The sequence below is a fragment of the Leptonotus elevatus genome, chromosome 7, assembly GCF_054856555.1.
Source record: "Leptonotus elevatus isolate MCC_2025b chromosome 7, RoL_Lele_1.0, whole genome shotgun sequence".
Lineage (NCBI taxonomy): Eukaryota > Metazoa > Chordata > Actinopteri > Syngnathiformes > Syngnathidae > Leptonotus > Leptonotus elevatus.
Window position 1 is genome coordinate 933,059 of NC_141245.1, and position 19,964 is coordinate 953,022.

Sequence of the window (19,964 nt, forward strand, 5' to 3'; positions counted from 1 at the left end):
AAATCCGTAATTGTGAGGACATAGATAATGACCTAAATAAGCCACGCCCATTACAAAAATGGTAATTATGAGGACCAACTCACATTACAAGGACAAAGTTTACACAACACACAGCAACCATGTCACTGAAGTGACTTGAAAGTTCTGGCATTCTGACTTTACACAAACTAAAATGGCATTGATGTGTAATGACTTACCTGATATGAGGACACATTGTTGTGCACAGCAATACTGTGAAATGCAAAGTCATACCTGGTCCTTGAGCACCATGTTACAACTTACAATTTTAGGACCGACTGAAACTGGTATTTTAATAAAACAATGCTTCTAATGTGAGAACAGGTTATCAAGGTAAAGTACAGCTTTGTAATGGATAAGCTAGACATGAAACCAGATGCAAAAGAGTCAGTGAACATTGAACATTTTATTCTTTTAAACATGACTGCCTCATCTTAAACTTGAACATTGAACATTTTATTCTATAAAACATGACTGCCTCATCTTAAACTTAGGTAGCTCTTAAAAGTGATAACATAGAACGAAGCGGCCGCTTACTTGCCACTTTTCTTTTTGATTGAAGTACCTCGATTGCGTACAAAGTCTCTTATATTTTGAACAGTGCGATTTGCCAGGATAGGGTGCTCTGCAGTCTTGCACAGATCACATTGTATTTTTGTGGCAAACTTCCCCTCCTTAATAAGGTCTTTGAAATGCTTCATCACAGCAGAAACCTCAGCTGGAGACCAAGGATGCTTTTTCTTTCTCCGAAGATCGTCAATTTCATTTGTGAGAAGTTCTATGAAAAATAAATAATTTGTTAGAAACACAAAATGTACTGTATATCAACAGTAAAGACCATTTTCAGTTTTTACCAACACATGCCATCTCAACATCACAATAGTCACCGTTAACAGTGATTCACGACTGACTAAGCCAGGGTACATTTTAAGTCTGAAAAATCTCATGGTACACCCCAAACAAAAATGTCACAAGATGTGAATACACATATCAATCACAGTGGAACCTCGGAGTTCGAATGTCTTGGAGCTCGTACAAATCGGACTTTGAAACCCCCCCCCCCCCCCCCCCAAAAAAGAGTAAAAATGCCTCGGAGTTTCAAACACCCAAGCAAAGCTGAATGTACCTTGAAAGGGTAGCCTAGAGAAGCAGGCTGATGCCGAATGCTCACATCACGGTAGTCGAGACGAGGCGCTGCTCATAACAAGTCAGAGCGTGAGATGCCCCGTACAGTCGTGAGTGCATTTTGATTTTTCCATGGTAATTTTCTATGCCATGGGCCCAAAAAAAGACAATAGTGCCAGGGGAAGCAAGGAAAAACAAACTACAGTGGATTTAAGAAAGGAGATTATCGCACCTATCGTGACTACTTTCGTAAATACTGGCGCAAAGACCCCTCCGTAGCTGTTTAATAATGTGCCTGACGTTAAACAGCGCATGCAAGGACCCCTTAGTAGTCTAACAATATGCCCAATGTAAAATACACAAACTCCGCACTGAACTAAAGCTTGCATTAACATAGCAATCATGAGGAATTTATAACGGGGTCTGTACATTTGAGAGTGCATTTTTTTATCCACTGATGCAATCACACCACAACAAAAAAGGTCAGGTTTTTTTGTTTTTACTGTACACGTTAAATTAAATAACAAATAAATTAAAATACAAATGTTCTGTTTAGGGAGCTTGGGAACTGATTAATTGCATTTACATTATTTCCTATGGAAAACAATTTCAAGTTAAATTCTATTTATGTCCCTGTAGGGCAATTAATGTTACCGCAAAAACTGAACAACATTTAAGAAACAAAACAAAGACTTTGAACAGTTCACAGGAATGTTCAAACTCTGAGGTACCACTGTATTTATCTTTTGTCATCCAAGGAAGAGCCTTCATTTGTTCTATCACTATACATTCCTGGCATAGATGGTGTAAACAAGCATTCATTATATATTCTAAATCATTTTCTGACCATCCATCCATATTCTCTCGAGGGTCGCAAGCATGCTTGAGCCCATCCCATCTGTCAATGGGCGGGAGGTGTGGTTGACCAATTAAGTAAAATTTTATTTCCCCAGAACACACCATAAGTGCTCTCATGGCGCACTGTGCCACGGCACACTTATTAGGAATCACTGGATGAGCAAATGTATGCCATTACATGACGCTGCATTTATTAATTCAGATATAAGCGCAGTCTATAATCATGTCCGATCAAGTCTGAGCTGGTGCATGTACATGTCCCATGGCGACCAAGCGTACATACAAATGTATTATAATTTCATCCTTGTTAATTTTTACTGCGGTACATTAAGCCTGGTTCACATGGCCGGAGAATTGGCCAGAGTTTAGCCCCAAACTTCCCCTGCCGACATCCAAACGATAATCATAACAGATAATCCTGCCGTGTGTCCTGTGTGCTGACGCCACACACGGCTCATACAGATATCGGCCCTAGGAAGGACCTCCAACTTGAAATTGGGGATATTCAACATGTTGGATTGTTTTGGCCCAGCTTCACTCCATGTGCAGAGTGCCCCGAGGACAAAAACGTAACCTGGCAATAGCCAGATTGATATTGTGATTCACTCAAGGAAGTTAATATATACAATATCAATCTGGGACTGCTCCGCAGGGATTTGCTTGGGTAAGGTGGGACATTCTGTACAATACTTTGAGCTGATTGGACGATGCAGCATTGTGCACATTTGTTTTGACCAATCACAGCCACAGATGAAAATGTCGTATTTGTTCTCGTCAAGGGGGGGAATGGTCCGAACCATGGATCGGTGGAAATCAACAGGCTTGGTACAAGATGTATTCTTCGGAGTTTGTAACTCACAAAATACCACCAGAATTCATCTTGCAGAGCAAGGTTAAAACCACAGCGCAGCCAATCCGAAAGCAAGCCGACGAGTACGATGGTGGGAAATCCAAAATCAATACAGTCATGGAGCAGTAGAAAGTCTGTGCTTGCGCTATTACACTTTTTTTTTTATCCACATACATACTACACGAACAAACGTGGTCTCCGGGCGGGAAGCGAACCCGCGCCAGCAGCACCAAGGGCAAGTGATGCCTCGCCACCCAGAGCCAATTTACACTGCTTTAAATACCATTTCTTTTTACGACGCTTTTTCGGCTGAAAACAAACCAGGAAGTATCGTGACTGATTCTGTATGTTTGTTGACTCAAGAGGTTTTGCAGGACTTTAGTATCACATTCATTAATGAACTTTGTTCGTGTGTGTGTTTGATTGTGCAGTGTGGCTGCACACCACAAACGGTACGTTCAAAACTGTTACTCTTGTGATTTTTTTCTCTTCACGTGGCGTCTCTCACAGTTTGGAAGTCGGCCGACAATTTTAAAATCCTACCGTGTCAACCAGGCTTAAGTGGTACATTATTATATAGTATGTCTGTGTAATTTACCGTGATGTCCACGAGGCTTTGTCTTCCTGGCTTTTTTGGCCTTGGGCCCTGAAGGTTGTTTAACAGGCTGCCACAATGTCTCGGTTCCTGTAGAAAGTACAATATAGCTCAATGTAGTATTACAACAGAATTTGAACTAAACATGATACTCTTCTTTACATAATAATTTAGTAGTGCGGGGGTGCCCAAGTATCGTTATCAGACATATGCTTGCATGGCATTTGCGGTACGGTCAATATGTGCCTCCCAAGCCTTGATGCCCCAATCCGATGTCGGAAGTCTGAAAGTCCGTCGGAATGCGCAAACAACACACAGAAGTACATTGTAACTCTTAACCATACCTCTGGATGTTCCTTCTTGTGGATCATCTGTAGGTGGAATATTTTAAAAATAAAATAAAAAATAATTAATTGCAAGGTTTGGCCAACAAGCCGCAAATCATACAATAAAGCATGTTATCAGATGGCGGCTCATACCATGTGTGGGCCCTGAAGGTTGTTTAACAACGATGGCGATGCGCAATTAAGATCATTGGTCAAAGTCAGACTAAAGTATGCAATCCAATATTAATTTGTTACATGTCTTTGCAATACACATATTGCATGAGCCGTTTGTGTGACAATATATTTTTTTCAAATACCGTGCAGGGTCTTGCTTCTAAAAAATATTTCAACATCAACATGCAAAGAGAAATCAAGTCACCTGGTCAACTTTGGCACATTCTATCACAGCTGTCTCTTCATCAAGTTGTGCTTCAATTGAAACCTGGTGCAGATGAAGAGAAAAATACAACTAAAATTCTGTTCTTAGTAACACACAAGACTGTACCTGTGCATTAACACAGTTACAGTACAATGAATAGAATAAAGTATTGTGAATGCAGACACATTTTATTTGCCATTACAAAAATAAATGCATCACATAAATCCACCAGCATTAGAGGTTTGAGTAAATTGATGATATCTATTTTTCACAATGAAACAACAGAAAACACACACAGTCCTCACAGAGTCCAAACCTGACCAGAGTATGAATTGTGAGGACTGTATCTGTAAAGCCAAGCCCTGAAAACGTATTTTACACTAAGTGTATAAATACACTGTCCTCAGAGTGTCAGTTATTCACATCTACAACATTGTGAGGACTATGTATCTGCGATGGCTGCGCAGATCAAATCCTTTCAAATTAAGTTATTTTTTGTTAGTAAAGGTCGTCGATACAATTCTCTTGTATGGCGATGTGCAATTAAGCTAGTCTCTGATTGGTCAAAGTCAGACTAAAGTATGCAATCCAATATTAATTTGTTACATGTCTTTGCAATACACATATTGCATGAGCCGTTCGTGTGACAATATATTTTTTTCAAATACCGTGCAGGGTCTTGCTTCTAAAAAATATTTCAACATCAACATGCAAAGAGAAATCAAGTCACCTGGTCAACTTTGGCACATTCTATCACAGCTGTCTCTTCATCAAGTTGTGCTTCAATTGAAACCTGGTGCAGATGAAGAGAAAAATACAACTAAAATTCTGTTCTTAGTAACACACAAGACTGTACCTGTGCATTAACACAGTTACAGTACAATGAATAGAATAAAGTATTGTGAATGCAGACACATTTTATTTGCCATTACAAAAATAAATGCATCACATAAATCCACCAGCATTAGAGGTTTGAGTAAATTGATGATATCTATTTTTCACAATGAAACAACAGAAAACACACACAGTCCTCACAGAGTCCAAACCTGACCAGAGTATGAATTGTGAGGACTGTATCTGTAAAGCCAAGCCCTGAAAACGTATTTTACACTAAGTGTATAAATACACTGTCCTCAGAGTGTCAGTTATTCACATCTACAACATTGTGAGGACTATGTATCTGCGATGGCTGCGCAGATCAAATCCTTTCAAATTAAGTTATTTTTTGTTAGTAAAGGTCGTCGATACAATTCTCTTGTATGGCGATGTGCAATTAAGCTAGTCTCTGATTGGTCAAAGTCAGACTAAAGTATGCAATCCAATATTAATTTGTTACATGTCTTTGCAATACACATATTGCATGAGCCGTTCGTGTGACAATATATTTTTTTCAAATACCGTGCAGGGTCTTGCTTCTAAAAAATATTTCAACATCAACATGCAAAGAGAAATCAAGTCACCTGGTCAACTTTGGCACATTCTATCACAGCTGTCTCTTCATCAAGTTGTGCTTCAATTGAAACCTGGTGCAGATGAAGAGAAAAATACAACTAAAATTCTGTTCTTAGTAACACACAAGACTGTACCTGTGCATTAACACAGTTACAGTACAATGAATAGAATAAAGTATTGTGAATGCAGACACATTTTATTTGCCATTACAAAAATAAATGCATCACATAAATCCACCAGCATTAGAGGTTTGAGTAAATTGATGATATCTATTTTTCACAATGAAACAACAGAAAACACACACAGTCCTCACAGAGTCCAAACCTGACCAGAGTATGAATTGTGAGGACTGTATCTGTAAAGCCAAGCCCTGAAAACGTATTTTACACTAAGTGTATAAATACACTGTCCTCAGAGTGTCAGTTATTCACATCTACAACATTGTGAGGACTATGTATCTGCGATGGCTGCGCAGATCAAATCCTTTCAAATTAAGTTATTTTTTGTTAGTAACGGTCGTCGATACAATTCTCTTGTATGGCGATGTGCAATTAAGCTAGTCTCTGATTGGTCAAAGTCAGACTAAAGTATGCAATCCAATATTAATTTGTTACATGTCTTTGCAATACACATATTGCATGAGCCGTTTGTGTGACAATATATTTTTTTCAAATACCGTGCAGGGTCTTGCTTCTAAAAAATATTTCAACATCAACATGCAAAGAGAAATCAAGTCACCTGGTCAACTTTGGCACATTCTATCACAGCTGTCTCTTCATCAAGTTGTGCTTCAATTGAAACCTGGTGCAGATGAAGAGAAAAATACAACTAAAATTCTGTTCTTAGTAACACACAAGACTGTACCTGTGCATTAACACAGTTACAGTACAATGAATAGAATAAAGTATTGTGAATGCAGACACATTTTATTTGCCATTACAAAAATAAATGCATCACATAAATCCACCAGCATTAGAGGTTTGAGTAAATTGATGATATCTATTTTTCACAATGAAACAACAGAAAACACACACAGTCCTCACAGAGTCCAAACCTGACCAGAGTATGAATTGTGAGGACTGTATCTGTAAAGCCAAGCCCTGAAAACGTATTTTACACTAAGTGTATAAATACACTGTCCTCAGAGTGTCAGTTATTCACATCTACAACATTGTGAGGACTATGTATCTGCGATGGCTGCGCAGATCAAATCCTTTCAAATTAAGTTATTTTTTGTTAGTAAAGGTCGTCGATACAATTCTCTTGTATGGCGATGTGCAATTAAGCTAGTCTCTGATTGGTCAAAGTCAGACTAAAGTATGCAATCCAATATTAATTTGTTACATGTCTTTGCAATACACATATTGCATGAGCCGTTTGTGTGACAATATATTTTTTTCAAATACCGTGCAGGGTCTTGCTTCTAAAAAATATTTCAACATCAACATGCAAAGAGAAATCAAGTCACCTGGTCAACTTTGGCACATTCTATCACAGCTGTCTCTTCATCAAGTTGTGCTTCAATTGAAACCTGGTGCAGATGAAGAGAAAAATACAACTAAAATTCTGTTCTTAGTAACACACAAGACTGTACCTGTGCATTAACACAGTTACAGTACAATGAATAGAATAAAGTATTGTGAATGCAGACACATTTTATTTGCCATTACAAAAATAAATGCATCACATAAATCCACCAGCATTAGAGGTTTGAGTAAATTGATGATATCTATTTTTCACAATGAAACAACAGAAAACACACACAGTCCTCACAGAGTCCAAACCTGACCAGAGTATGAATTGTGAGGACTGTATCTGTAAAGCCAAGCCCTGAAAACGTATTTTACACTAAGTGTATAAATACACTGTCCTCAGAGTGTCAGTTATTCACATCTACAACATTGTGAGGACTATGTATCTGCGATGGCTGCGCAGATCAAATCCTTTCAAATTAAGTTATTTTTTGTTAGTAAAGGTCGTCGATACAATTCTCTTGTATGGCGATGTGCAATTAAGCTAGTCTCTGATTGGTCAAAGTCAGACTAAAGTATGCAATCCAATATTAATTTGTTACATGTCTTTGCAATACACATATTGCATGAGCCGTTCGTGTGACAATATATTTTTTTCAAATACCGTGCAGGGTCTTGCTTCTAAAAAATATTTCAACATCAACATGCAAAGAGAAATCAAGTCACCTGGTCAACTTTGGCACATTCTATCACAGCTGTCTCTTCATCAAGTTGTGCTTCAATTGAAACCTGGTGCAGATGAAGAGAAAAATACAACTAAAATTCTGTTCTTAGTAACACACAAGACTGTACCTGTGCATTAACACAGTTACAGTACAATGAATAGAATAAAGTATTGTGAATGGTTCTCTTGTATGGCGATGCGCAATTAAGCTAGTCTCTGATTGGTCAAAATCAAACTCAACTAGGGCTGGGCAATAAATCAAATTAATTAGCTTAATCGTCATTTTTAAAATGTAATAGTTGAAAATTTGCTAAAGCGTGAAATCGAATTTTGTCTTCTGGATTATTAAAAGCTATTATGTTCCATTACATCCAGATGTTATTGTGAGTTGTAATTTTGCACAAGTGGTGGCAGATTGTTGGATGGTTGGTTTTAAAGACTTTTTATTTCTTTTTTTGGCCATATCGCTCAGCCCCAGACTAAAGTCAATCAATCAATCCAATATTCCTTTGTTACATGTCTTTGCAATAAACATATTGCATGAGCCATTCGTGCGCCAAGATTTTTTCCATATATTGTGCAGCCCTAGTATCTCCACCCTCCACTAATTTCTTGCTTCTGAAAACCGATTTCAACATTAAAAAATAAATCTCGTCACCTGGTCAACTTTGGGGCAGTCTGTGATAGCTCTGTCTTCATCAGGTTGTTTTTCAGTGGAAACCTGATGCAGATGAATAGAAAAATACCAATACAATACAATTTTTACTAAGACAAGACTGTTATAATGCAATTTCATGTAATCATGAATGTGCGACCAGTAATTCTAGTATGTCACATGTATGACACAATATCCAAATGTCATGATAAGAAATCAAGATATGATAATTAACATGATGTGAGGTTGGCGATACTCACGATAACTGAGAAAAAAAAGTCACAATATTGTAAAAAAAATTATAATATAAAAAATAATAATGATATTGAGAAAATAATTGTGTTTTTGTAAATAACAGTGACAAAAGAGTTGGCCAGTATTTTTACCGTCGGGTGTTTCCATTGGCTCAGTGGTTCAAAGTTTCATTGTATAATCATAATTAATCCTTTTTTTGTTTTGTCAAAACTTGCACGATAAAATGTTACTAAAAATCCCTGTAGACAGTTTATGCAAGTTTTTAAATCAGTAATGCAGTGACACGGGAGGAGAAATTCTATATTTTACTTTGCAATTCAATTACAGTGTCCACTAAATTTCCATATACCGCTCTTAACATTTTTAATTATGGGCTACTGTGTTCCTATTTGTTTTTTGGGGTTTTTTATGTTGCTGAGGCATAATCATGTAAATAAACAATAGGTATTTTCAGTATTTCACCAAAGATGCACCTGTTCATAGTGACAATACTGGGAAATTAACCTAAATTCAAACAGCAAGCCGTTAACTCTTTGTGAAAATTAACTTGTCTCTACCTTTAGTCTCCATGGAAAATCAAAATTGCCATAGTTGTAGGTTATTTCCTCCCCTGGCTCAATGTCCTTTGTCGCAAACAAACAGAGATGGGGCTGTCCGTCTACAGTGATTCTCTGCATTTTGCTGTTTGGGCTGATGTGTTCATCATTGACGAGTCTCCCAAGTGAATTATCCTCTCTGGCTGCATCAATGCTGAAATTGTTAAATAAATTAAAAAAGACAAAATTAATAAAACTATAAAGACAAGCACACATGATATGTATTAATAACCCCCACCTCTTCCACTATAATGTCAATGGTAAAATACAAAATTATTATTAAAAAAAAGTATACCCAACTCAGTTTATCAACATCTGGACACTAATTTTAAATTAGTTATTTTAGGTCAGAAAATATGTTTAACTTCATGAAACTGAGTGAAGCTAAATTTGATTTACGTACCGTAGGCATAGTAGGTCTGAGTGTTCATCAAAAACTAGAAATGTTATTCCTAAAATAAACATTTAAGCCACTGTAATACCATGCAGTTTGACCATGAGCACTATGCTTAAATTCAGAATAAATAAATAAATAAATAACCGTGCTTACGATGATCAATTCAAAATAAAAATAAACTCAACATGTCAAATATGGCCATTTAGATTTTAGGAACACAACTTTAAGCCATTAATACCTTGTTATTTTATGCATGGACAATATATAAAATAATGTTTCTGCCTCATATTGCGCTTAAAGTTGTGTTCTTAAATCCTAAACAGCCATATTAAAAAGGTTGTGTTGATTTTTTGTTTAATTTACTGGGCAATAAGAGTTTTACAGAATAAATGAAAGCAAGCTTCTATCTCTTTTCTGCTGATCCGAAAAACTATCCGATCCGAACCGTGACTTTTGTGATTCTTTGCACCACCAATAGTTGTCGCCATGTTTGTTTCTATTTACAAATTAAACAGAATAAAACACGGATTTGACTACAGTTTTCACAGTATTCGAATGATCGAGGTACTCCCATTCTCTCTTGATAAAAGGTATCATTTAACATTAAGATTTTTGAGACAAATGTTCATTCCACTTAAACTGTTCACCATTTTTGGGGGGTTATTACTGTCAGAAAATGTTTCAGATTAAATTAGCAGGTGCCGCAATTGTTATAATTAGAGAAAGTTACAGTTGCTTGAAAGTTTACATACCCTTGGGGTGTGTAAACTTATGAGCACAACTGTAAATGTACAAAAGCTTAACGTCGCTTAATGACACTAAAATGCTATTAATAGTCACCAAAATTCACAAGCACATCTCTACTAATGTCAACTTCAACCTCTGGAAAATATCAAAACAATTGCCACAGTATTTTGTATTTTATGGACATTAAGCCGGTTTCTCACCATTATAATGTGCTCACATAAGTTTACACAACCCTCGGGTATGCTTTCAAGTACAACTATAAGTTGACTTTAGTTTTACTCATCCACCAAAAAGAGAATCAAGCATTCAACGCTTCTGAACATTAAATGGAATTTACTTTAACATAGTTGAGAACTCAAATTTAAGTCACTGTAGTCTATTTTGAAAACTGCACACTATTGATACATTCTGGTAATGATATGTATTTGACTTAATTTGAGTATTGAACACTCACAGAAAATACGTTGACATCTAATATGTCTAAGATTTATTTATTCACTCGTTTTGTGTTATTTTGTTCTACCCGTCTTTATTGCATGACTGATATTTATTCCATGTACAGCATTATGTATGCGGCTATGGTTATTTTATAGTCCTTTAGAAATAAAGTTGAGCAAGTCACACTATGAGTAAATTAATTTGCTATTTCTTCCCAAAATAGTCAACTTAACTTAACTTATGTTTTACAACATAGTAAAATCACTATACAAAGTAGCAGCCTGCAGGTGTTTATATTTTTTAGGGCGACTCCCAAAAAAAGCCAAAATTAAGTATGACAACACACCATATAAACATACCATAGTGTTTTTCCATCATAGCGAAATTCAAACATGAAAACCTTCAGGGCATCATGATAAACTCTCAGCCTGTTTTCACGTTCCTGTTTGCTTACAAGTTCTCCTCGATATTCAATGAGAAAGTCTCCCTTCTGAAAGGAGCAGCAACTGAACACTCCTCGACCTTACATAGAAAAAAGGATACATCAGAAATATTTCATTATAACAATAATGAAAACTAGGCCCATACTAAAGAATATTTTACCAATACTCACCTTTGAATGAATTGATATATTTTATGGTGAAGCCATCCTTGTCTTTAGCCAAGGATGAAAAGTATGCTGCCTCGTCTTTGGGCTTAACTTTTGCTCTCTGTCGCCTCATGACTGACATGTTACTGAAGATAATGATCTAAAGCTATAGAAAAAATGAGTTTCAATTAGTTTGATAGGTAACTTGACGCAGATGTTTTGAAGTTGACTTTCAGTGTACCTTGAAAGCCTGTACAGTGTACAGTAAATGTGCCAAACAAAATAAAATACAGCTCTGCTAAACATTTACATAAATGAAATGTAATGAACACTAACAGACTTTACTGAAATATTTTTATTGAAAGAACAAATGTAAGTAAACACAAATACAGCAATTTACCAAATTATAAGTGATTACTAAGCCATTGTTTAGAACAAACAAGAGTAACTGTAAATTAAATTAATGACATAATGACACATACTAAGTTAGGATGGTCAGCCTTTTATTCAGAGTAATTAACTTCATTACTCCACCATACAGGGACATAAAACGTTTACCAGTATTTTCCTTTGTATATTTTCACATCACAAACCAGCCTATCAATCCACCCTGTTATGGCTTTCCTCTTAAAAAATAAAATTAGCATTTATCTTACTCAACAGACGGTTAGCTTTGCTATGCTAACCGTCGCTAACAAAAGCATAGCAATTCTAAATAATTATCTGCATCCATCATAATCAACAGACTTTTTGTTTTGCTGCACTTACACTGAACTTGCATTATAATTCATTGCCGCGAAATTGCAAGGCGCAATGTACACGAGCGACCAACATAAAAAAAACAATTTGGAGGAAAAATGTCGAACTTTAAACCTACCTCATTAGCACAGCTGCAAGCCATCTGCGTTGAGTGGACGTCACGTGAAGTAATTAGAGCCGGGGGCGGTTCTCTTTCGGTGCTGCTAGATGACGTCACTTCCGTACTCCGGACAATATAATAAATCACATTTAAATCAACAAATTGGTTCAGTTGTTGGATTATGAACATTGTTGATAAGAGTGGCTATTGTATGATTTACAGTTTTACAGTAAAAAAAAAAAAGAGCACATTTAAAATTAACCCCAAAGGCTCATATACTAAATTAATTACCACAGACGAAAACAAAGGATATTATTGCTAGAATTATAGATAATTTTTTAATTGTAAAATGTGATTTTAGTTTTGTTTTTTTAAAAACGTTTTTTTTTTTTTTCATTAATGAAAATGTTTATTTGCTTTAGTAAATAAAATAACCTTGCTGCTGTCACACAGTTGCGGTCCTAGGATGTTTTGGTATTATACTTCAGTAATGGATGCATGTGTTCTTTGGCAAAATTGTGAGCGAGCCCAATTTCTTGGCTAAGAAGCAACCTTGCAAACAAATGGTCACATGAAGCTTTACTGTTGGCATGAAGCAGGACTAATGGTAGCGCTCACCTTTTCTTCAACAGACAAGCATTTTTCCAGATGCCCCAAGCAGTTGGAAAGGGGGTTAATCAGAGAAAAATAACTTTAATCTTTTTTCCCTTATTTTGGTCTGTATTTATGGAATCCCTTTTTCACTGGTCACACCAGGCCATCCTCCAAAAGTCTTACTCCCTCACCATGGGTGTAGATGCACTCATACCTGCTTACTGCCATTCCTGAGCAAGCTCTACACTGGTGGTGATGTCCTTATCCCGCAGCTGAATCAACTTTGGGAGATAGTCCTGGCATTTGCTGGATTTTCTTGGGTGCCCTGAAGCCTTCTTCACTTAAAGTTTGTAAGGTCACTAAAGGAAATTACTTTAATTTTCATGGCAAATAGGGAATTTGCAATTCATCTAATCACTATAACATTCATACATGCAAATTGCTATAAAAAAAACAATAATAATAAGTCAGCACTGCAGATTTTAAGAAAATCAATGTCATTCTCAAAACATTTTGCCACTGGTGTACAGAAAGATGTTATACTGTAAAGGCAGGGTGGGATGTTAAATGATGAATCAATGTACGGCACTGACAGTTTCTCTGTCTCTGCCTCCAGCTGTTCAAAGTGATGTGATAAACAGCTGGTAACCATTGTACATTTTCAAATAAACAACCACTGCAAGAATTAAATGCTGAAATATATAATTAAATGTCATAGTGTATTTCATTATTTAATTTATCTACTTAGGAATTGGTGGCTGCAAAAAAAAAAAAGAAAAAAGAAGGCTCTGAGTCTACACACAAACATTCACAATACACAGCATTTTGAGAAAAAACTGAATTATGGGGACATGTGCGTAATTGTGGGGACAGGTGACGGTCAGCCAATCAAATGCTGTGAAATATACACTGGTGTGAATTATTCATGAAGTGGTGCATTACAAGGACCTTCCACAGGGGGCGTCATCAAATACACAAAAATACACACATTCACGTATTTATGGTTTACAAGGACATTGGCTAAAACTTTGGATTTAAGCCTTCTACACCCCTAGGAGCACTTCTGCATTGAATGAATTATGAGGACATGGGCTGTGTCCTCATAATTCAAAATGTCCTCGCAGTGTTGCGTGTATTCAGGTGACATGTCCTCATAATACACAAAGGCAAACACACACACACACACACACACACGCGCGCGCACGCACACACACACTTGTACTTAATAATTGTGAGGACATCCATAGACATAATGCATTTCCTAGCCCCTTCACCTAACCCCAACCATCAAAAATGATTGCCTACCCCTATTCCTTACCCTAACCTCAACCATAACCCAATTCAAACCTAAACTCTAAAACCAAGTCTTGAACCTCAAAAAGAGGTCTTGAGTTGTGAGGCCCAGCCAAAATGTCCTCACTTCACAAAAATGTCCTCAATCTGTTGTTTTTTTCTTTTAAACCCAATTACAGTAACAGAGCAGAACTATGGTTACGTTCACACTGCAGGTCTTAATGCTCAATTCTGATTTTTGGGTGAAATCCGATTATTTTATTAAGCGTTCACATTACCTATTAATTGCGACCTCAGTCTGTCTTCTGTGTGGACGTAATGCGTCCCCAAAGTGACCCGCATGCGCAGAAGAAAATACGTCACTCACAACGCTGTGTTTCGCGTAAGTAATTACGTATGGTCCAGCGTGTCAGGGCCATTGACTTTTATAAATCCGTCGTTGGGGCTCATATTTTTACAATCTCATATCTCCAGAGGAGTGATGCGGGAGGAGGTAGAAATAATATTTTGTGAAAATAAGGCGAGCCTCTTCAAGAGCCTCATCTCATGGAGAACTCTTTTTTTTCTCCCTGACAATGACGTCTGCATGTTTCAAGTGGGATTAAATTAAAGCCAAATAAAAAGTCACAACTGTTACTCGAAACAACTTTGCCAATTCAAGTACGTCTCCCGAGCTCTGCGGACTCTGCGGATGCGTCAAGCATAAATCAAGCTTAATGCCCCCACCTGCGTGGAGTACATATTGGACTTTTGATGACGTTGAGGTCGGATATATGCGACCCTGCCGTTCAGACTGCGGTCACATTGCAAAAATTCGGATACGTATCCGATCTAGGACCACATATTAAAGTGACCCAGGTCGGATATGAAAAAATCGGAATTGAGCCGTTCAGACTGACATAAAAAAGTCAAGATACAGGTCACATTTGGGGAAAAAAAAATCTGATCTGGGTCGCATTTGCCTGCAGTGTGAACGTAGCCTATGACATCCAAAAAAGAAAACCATTCACACCAAATACATAAATAAATAAATACACTTCATAAATAGATAGATAGATAAAAGCAACATCCCTTCAAAATTGACATTTAATTTGAAAATATACAATGTATACTTGGGAATTCATGGCCAGCACAAAGCAAAACAAAATTAAAATCCTAGTTTTGCTTTCCGTGAATACAATAAAGTAAAAAAAATAATCCTCAAATTATTTATTCAATTAAATTGTTCACATGATCAAACCTGCTTTAATATCTCACTAAGACAACTCAAATACAAAATGCAGTTGGTAAAACTGGGAAAATTTATCCAAACCTAGATGTGAAAAAGTAATTACCCCTTTACTTACTTAAATAACTGGGTGTGACACCTTCGGCAGTAATAACTGAAATCAAACATTTGCCCTATCATTCGCATTTCTGAGGGGGCAAACCTGAGCTAACAGACAGTGGAATGAAACAATGAGTAAAGAGCGGACGTGAAAGCAGTCAGCGTCAGAAAAGTGGGACTCATTGAAGTCTTTGGTTGTTTTTTTTGCGGAGACGGAGTAAAAATCCAACATGGCTACTAGCCGAAGAGAGACAGTAGTGAATGACTTATGTCGTTGTTGCGGGGAAAACTTGAAGAATGAAGAGTGACGTTGCTCACAAAGACAATGCCACGCAAATAGACAAATTTGATTGGCCGGCCTGTTTTCAGCCGGTGCCTAATCGCTGTCAATGGACGCCTTGTCCAGACCCACTTTATTTTTCAAGAGGTAGGGGGGAGGGGGGGGGGAGGCAACCACATGTGGAGGAGCGGGGATTTACTGAACTGGGTGTTTTACTTCCGCGTTAAAAAAATAGGAGGCAGAATACCTAATATTTCATTCAATAAATTACATTGCCATGGTGTTAAAGGTACGATTTAATAATAATATTATATGCCTATAGTTAACTGTGGAAGGCCTAGGCGGTATTGTGACCTGTTTTGGGCTTTTTTGGTTCTGATCAAGCCATTTCAAAATAAAATACTGCCCACGGGTTACTAAGATATAATACCTTTAACTGAGGTCACACAAAAAACAAAACAAAAAGTTATTGTAATTTACGTGCATACTTCATTTTAGGAACATCACTACATGATTTCAATTGTTAACACGTGTATATGTTCAGCAAAGTTAAAATTATGTGAACATGACAATGTGGTAAGTTTAAAAGTAGAAGCCGGATCTTGTAACAAAAAAAAAAACATATTAATGTGCCACACATTATGTGCCTGAAATTTTAATTTGTTATATATATATATATATGAGTATTATATGGCCTTTAATTGAGTAAATCAATGCTTTTATAAATACTCTATCACCCTCCAACTCAAAAATGCTATTGAGCAACCTTAATCTGAACAAAGGTGGCGACCTGGCGGAAAAACACACCACATCAGTCTATCTGCCACAAATTGCAGATGGAACAGTCACCTGCATGGCAAGAACTCATATTATTATGTTGTAACAATTTATATTTATAAGTTACAACAGTTTACAACTTTGCTGCTTCCTTTGATTAATTAAACATAAATTGGTAAATCGGATCTTTGGATGTCGTTGTGGGTTATTTTGTAACCTCCCCGATGAATGGACGTAACACTTGAAGCAATTTTAGTTGGCCGGCTGGCGGCCACTCCTGAGAAGGTTCACCATTGTTCCGTGTTTTCTCCATCTGTGGATATTGACCCTGACTATGGCTCACTCGTAGTCCCAAAGTCATTTCTAAGACTGATATATTTCAATCCCTTTGTTTCTCTTTTTTTTTTTCTTGAATTTGTTTGGATTGTGGCATTGTGCATTTATTTTTGGACTCTCATGCTGTTTAACCAAACAAGTTGTATTGATCTTCATGCCAAGTGGGCCTGTGACGCTCATTGAAATACTTTTTTGATTATATGCTTTTTGGTCATTACTGGGACTTCTACCATGGCTCTTCTACCATGGGTAAGTACGTTTTGTGTTCAAATAGTGTTATTTTGTCATGCTTAATTTATTTTGAGCTCACTTTTTGTCTTTTAAATGTCCAACTCATGTCAAGCTATGTAGTTAGCTAAAAACGAGTTCGCAAACGGTTTTATTTTGAAATATAACGGATCTACCTTCCTGTCTGGCTTGTGTCATTTCTTCCACAGCTCCGCATATGCATACGCACCGCACCGCAGCTGGTAGGAATTGACACGCAAACTCAATTATTTTCTTTCTTTTCCATGTGGCATCCGTACGGATGCTGTTATGGATCCATTACGCAGTCAGTGTGAACCACTGATCTGTATATATTACTGGATAGCCGATATGCCAAGACATTTGAAGACGCGAGGCTGCCATATTACTACTCCCAAGAAATGTTTCTCAGCATACGATTCTACACATTTACATTATCGAAATTGGAGAACTTTTGAGACAGTAGATTTATGATGTTTTAAATTTGTTAAACAAAAACAAGAGAACTTCAGACATTTTACAATTTGTCTTTTATGCATGTATAAATTACATGCTTAATAATGTTTACAGGAGGAAACCTGCATTTTTTTTTTTATTATGGGCCTGCTGCGAAGCCTAGAAAAAGGGTTTATTATTTTCCGCAAAAATGTGGCCTGTACCATAGATCGCACCGGCACAAATCGATCTGACTCACTGCGGCATTATTTTTCTAAGAATTCCGAGTTACCATGGCGACGCTATTCCCAAAAAACTCCCAAAAATAAAAGGAAAGACAAAATCACACATCAAGCACCTTTTTCCAAGACACGCTGCGCGCGCATACGTTAACCGACCGATATGAATTTTAGCTTATTTTGTTGCAATTTTTCCCATTTTTAGCTCAGTGTCAAAAAAATATTTAAGGAATGAAAGCTCTCCCCCCTGTGCGGATTTAAAGACAGTGAGCGAAATAGCCTTTTAACATTGGTGTGTAATGCGTTGGCTTGAGTGGAGCAATTAGCCTTAAAGTGACGGGAACCAAAAAATCTATTTCCAAAAGTTTCACTTCAACTCGTCACCATGGCCACAATCTTTACTCACTAGACATCAAATTCGCACATTTTGTAGTCTGCTTTCAGACAAACCCACTTTTATTTGGCTAAGGTGTCATTTAGTACCTTTATTTTCACTTTAAGCGAGGAGAAGTCTGACTTTTTCGCCTATCTTTTCCATGTTAATTTTGGCGCCTTTCTCTCTTCATTTTTTATAAATCATAAGTTTTCAACCTGCTCTAATTTGGTCATTTTTCATTCGATTAAAAAAAATGAGAACATGCTCGCGTTCCCCAAACCCTTGCCGTTCTAACGAGCCATTTCTGGAATCTGCATCTTCAACCGTTAAGTCGTGAGAGGCTTTTGTTCGAGGTGTGCGTATCTCATGCATTTGTGTTGAATGTGTGTGCGTGATGTCTCCATGTTCAACTCCAATGTGTGTGCGTGAATGTGCATGTTTCTTAAAGGGACAGTAAGATATGTTTAGTTTATGTTGATTATGGTTAACTTCCACATTTCTTGACCGATTTATATCGTTTAAATTTTAAACTGTTCAGCTCATTTACATAAAAAAAATACATTAAAAAAAACGCAAAACATTAATTTTTTTTTTTTTAAAGGCAATGGAATGGACTGCTATTTAAATAGTGCTTTTTTAGCTATACTGCCTGGTCTCTCACGTCTGCATAGCAACTGCCTCAGCCAATCATCTCTCTTGCTGTTGAGCTCAACTCACCCCCTTTTTTTCTTGGTGTACTCAAGGATTGGCCTATGTACGACTACTACTATTGCAAATACTATTACTACTACTACTATCTTGGACATATGATTAGGTACGCCCAGGATTCTGGTCAATTAATTAGGTACACCCTGGATTCTCGCCACTCCGCCCACCTAGGGCGGCGGCCATCTTGGCCAATTAATTAGGTACACCAAGGATTCTCTCCTCTCCGCCCACCCAGGGCGGCGGCCATCTTGGCCAATTAATTAGGTACACCAAGGATTCTCGCCACTCTGCTCGCCCAGGGCGGCGGCCATCTTGGCCAATTGATTAGGTACGCCAAGGACTCTCTCCCCCTCGCCCACCCGGGTCGGCGGCCATCTTGGCCATTTGACTACTAATAAAATTACTACAACTACAAGTACTACTAATACTAGTACTACTACTAATACTACTACTACTACTACTTAATACTACTACTACTTAGTACTACTACTACAAGTACTTGCTACTACTATACTACTACTACTATTGCTACAAGTATTGCGTCTTTCCACCTTGCAAGAGTCAGCAGGCCCATTCAAAATGTCCGCGGAAATTTTTCTAGTTAAATAATTATATCTGTAATTCAACAAAAGATGCCTCTCTCTAAGGAACTAAATAAAAACTAATAAAAGAAAAAGGGTGTGTTCAAAGCAGCACTTGTTATTGCCCCCCAAAAAATTGAACAAAACTGAAGTTTAGATTATCTTTTTAAATAATGCCTGGCCTAATTGGTTTGTTGATGTGATTAAACTTTTTCTTTTGAATTTCATTTATGAAGCACACTACAGTAAAAATGTGGATTCAAAATCTTCTCTTCTTGGTGATGTCACACCGCAGTGAGGTTGTCTCGTGCAGGTTTTTTTTTGTCTTGTTACTTCCTGTTTTATTTTGAAAATCCTGACTCTCCTTTTAGTTTCAGGTCACTTGCCCTTCCTCATGTGCTGTCAGTGCCAACCCTGATTCCTGATGGGGCTCTAGG

At 37.2% G+C, this 19,964-nt stretch overlaps 2 protein-coding genes across 13 annotated transcripts in view; both read right to left on the reverse strand.

The window, feature by feature from the left end:
• Nucleotides 1-19,964, reverse strand: part of bcas3 (BCAS3 microtubule associated cell migration factor) — a 419,103-nt gene that overhangs the window by 218,801 nt on the left and 180,338 nt on the right. The window lies entirely within an intron of this gene.
• Nucleotides 406-12,630, reverse strand: LOC147170341 (uncharacterized). Of its 6 annotated transcripts, none has more exons than XM_086081207.1 (14): nucleotides 12,354-12,627; nucleotides 11,501-11,642; nucleotides 11,247-11,409; nucleotides 9,267-9,468; nucleotides 8,458-8,520; nucleotides 7,802-7,864; nucleotides 7,072-7,134; nucleotides 6,342-6,404; nucleotides 5,612-5,674; nucleotides 4,882-4,944; nucleotides 4,152-4,214; nucleotides 3,791-3,817; nucleotides 3,450-3,536; nucleotides 406-796 (listed from the first exon to the last, which is right to left on the reverse strand). In XM_086081207.1, the coding sequence occupies exons 2-14, from the start codon at nucleotides 11,616-11,618 to the stop codon at nucleotides 719-721; spliced, it is 1,116 nt and encodes a 371-aa protein (XP_085937333.1). In that variant the 5' UTR covers nucleotides 11,619-11,642; nucleotides 12,354-12,627; the 3' UTR covers nucleotides 406-718. The 6 variants fall into 6 exon arrangements, 4 of the variants coding, with proteins under 4 accessions (XP_085937333.1, XP_085937334.1, XP_085937336.1 ...); XM_086081208.1 differs by having other exon boundaries at nucleotides 9,267-9,459; nucleotides 12,354-12,602; XR_015095623.1 differs by lacking the exon at nucleotides 3,791-3,817 and adding an exon at nucleotides 3,664-3,729 and having other exon boundaries at nucleotides 737-796; nucleotides 12,354-12,630.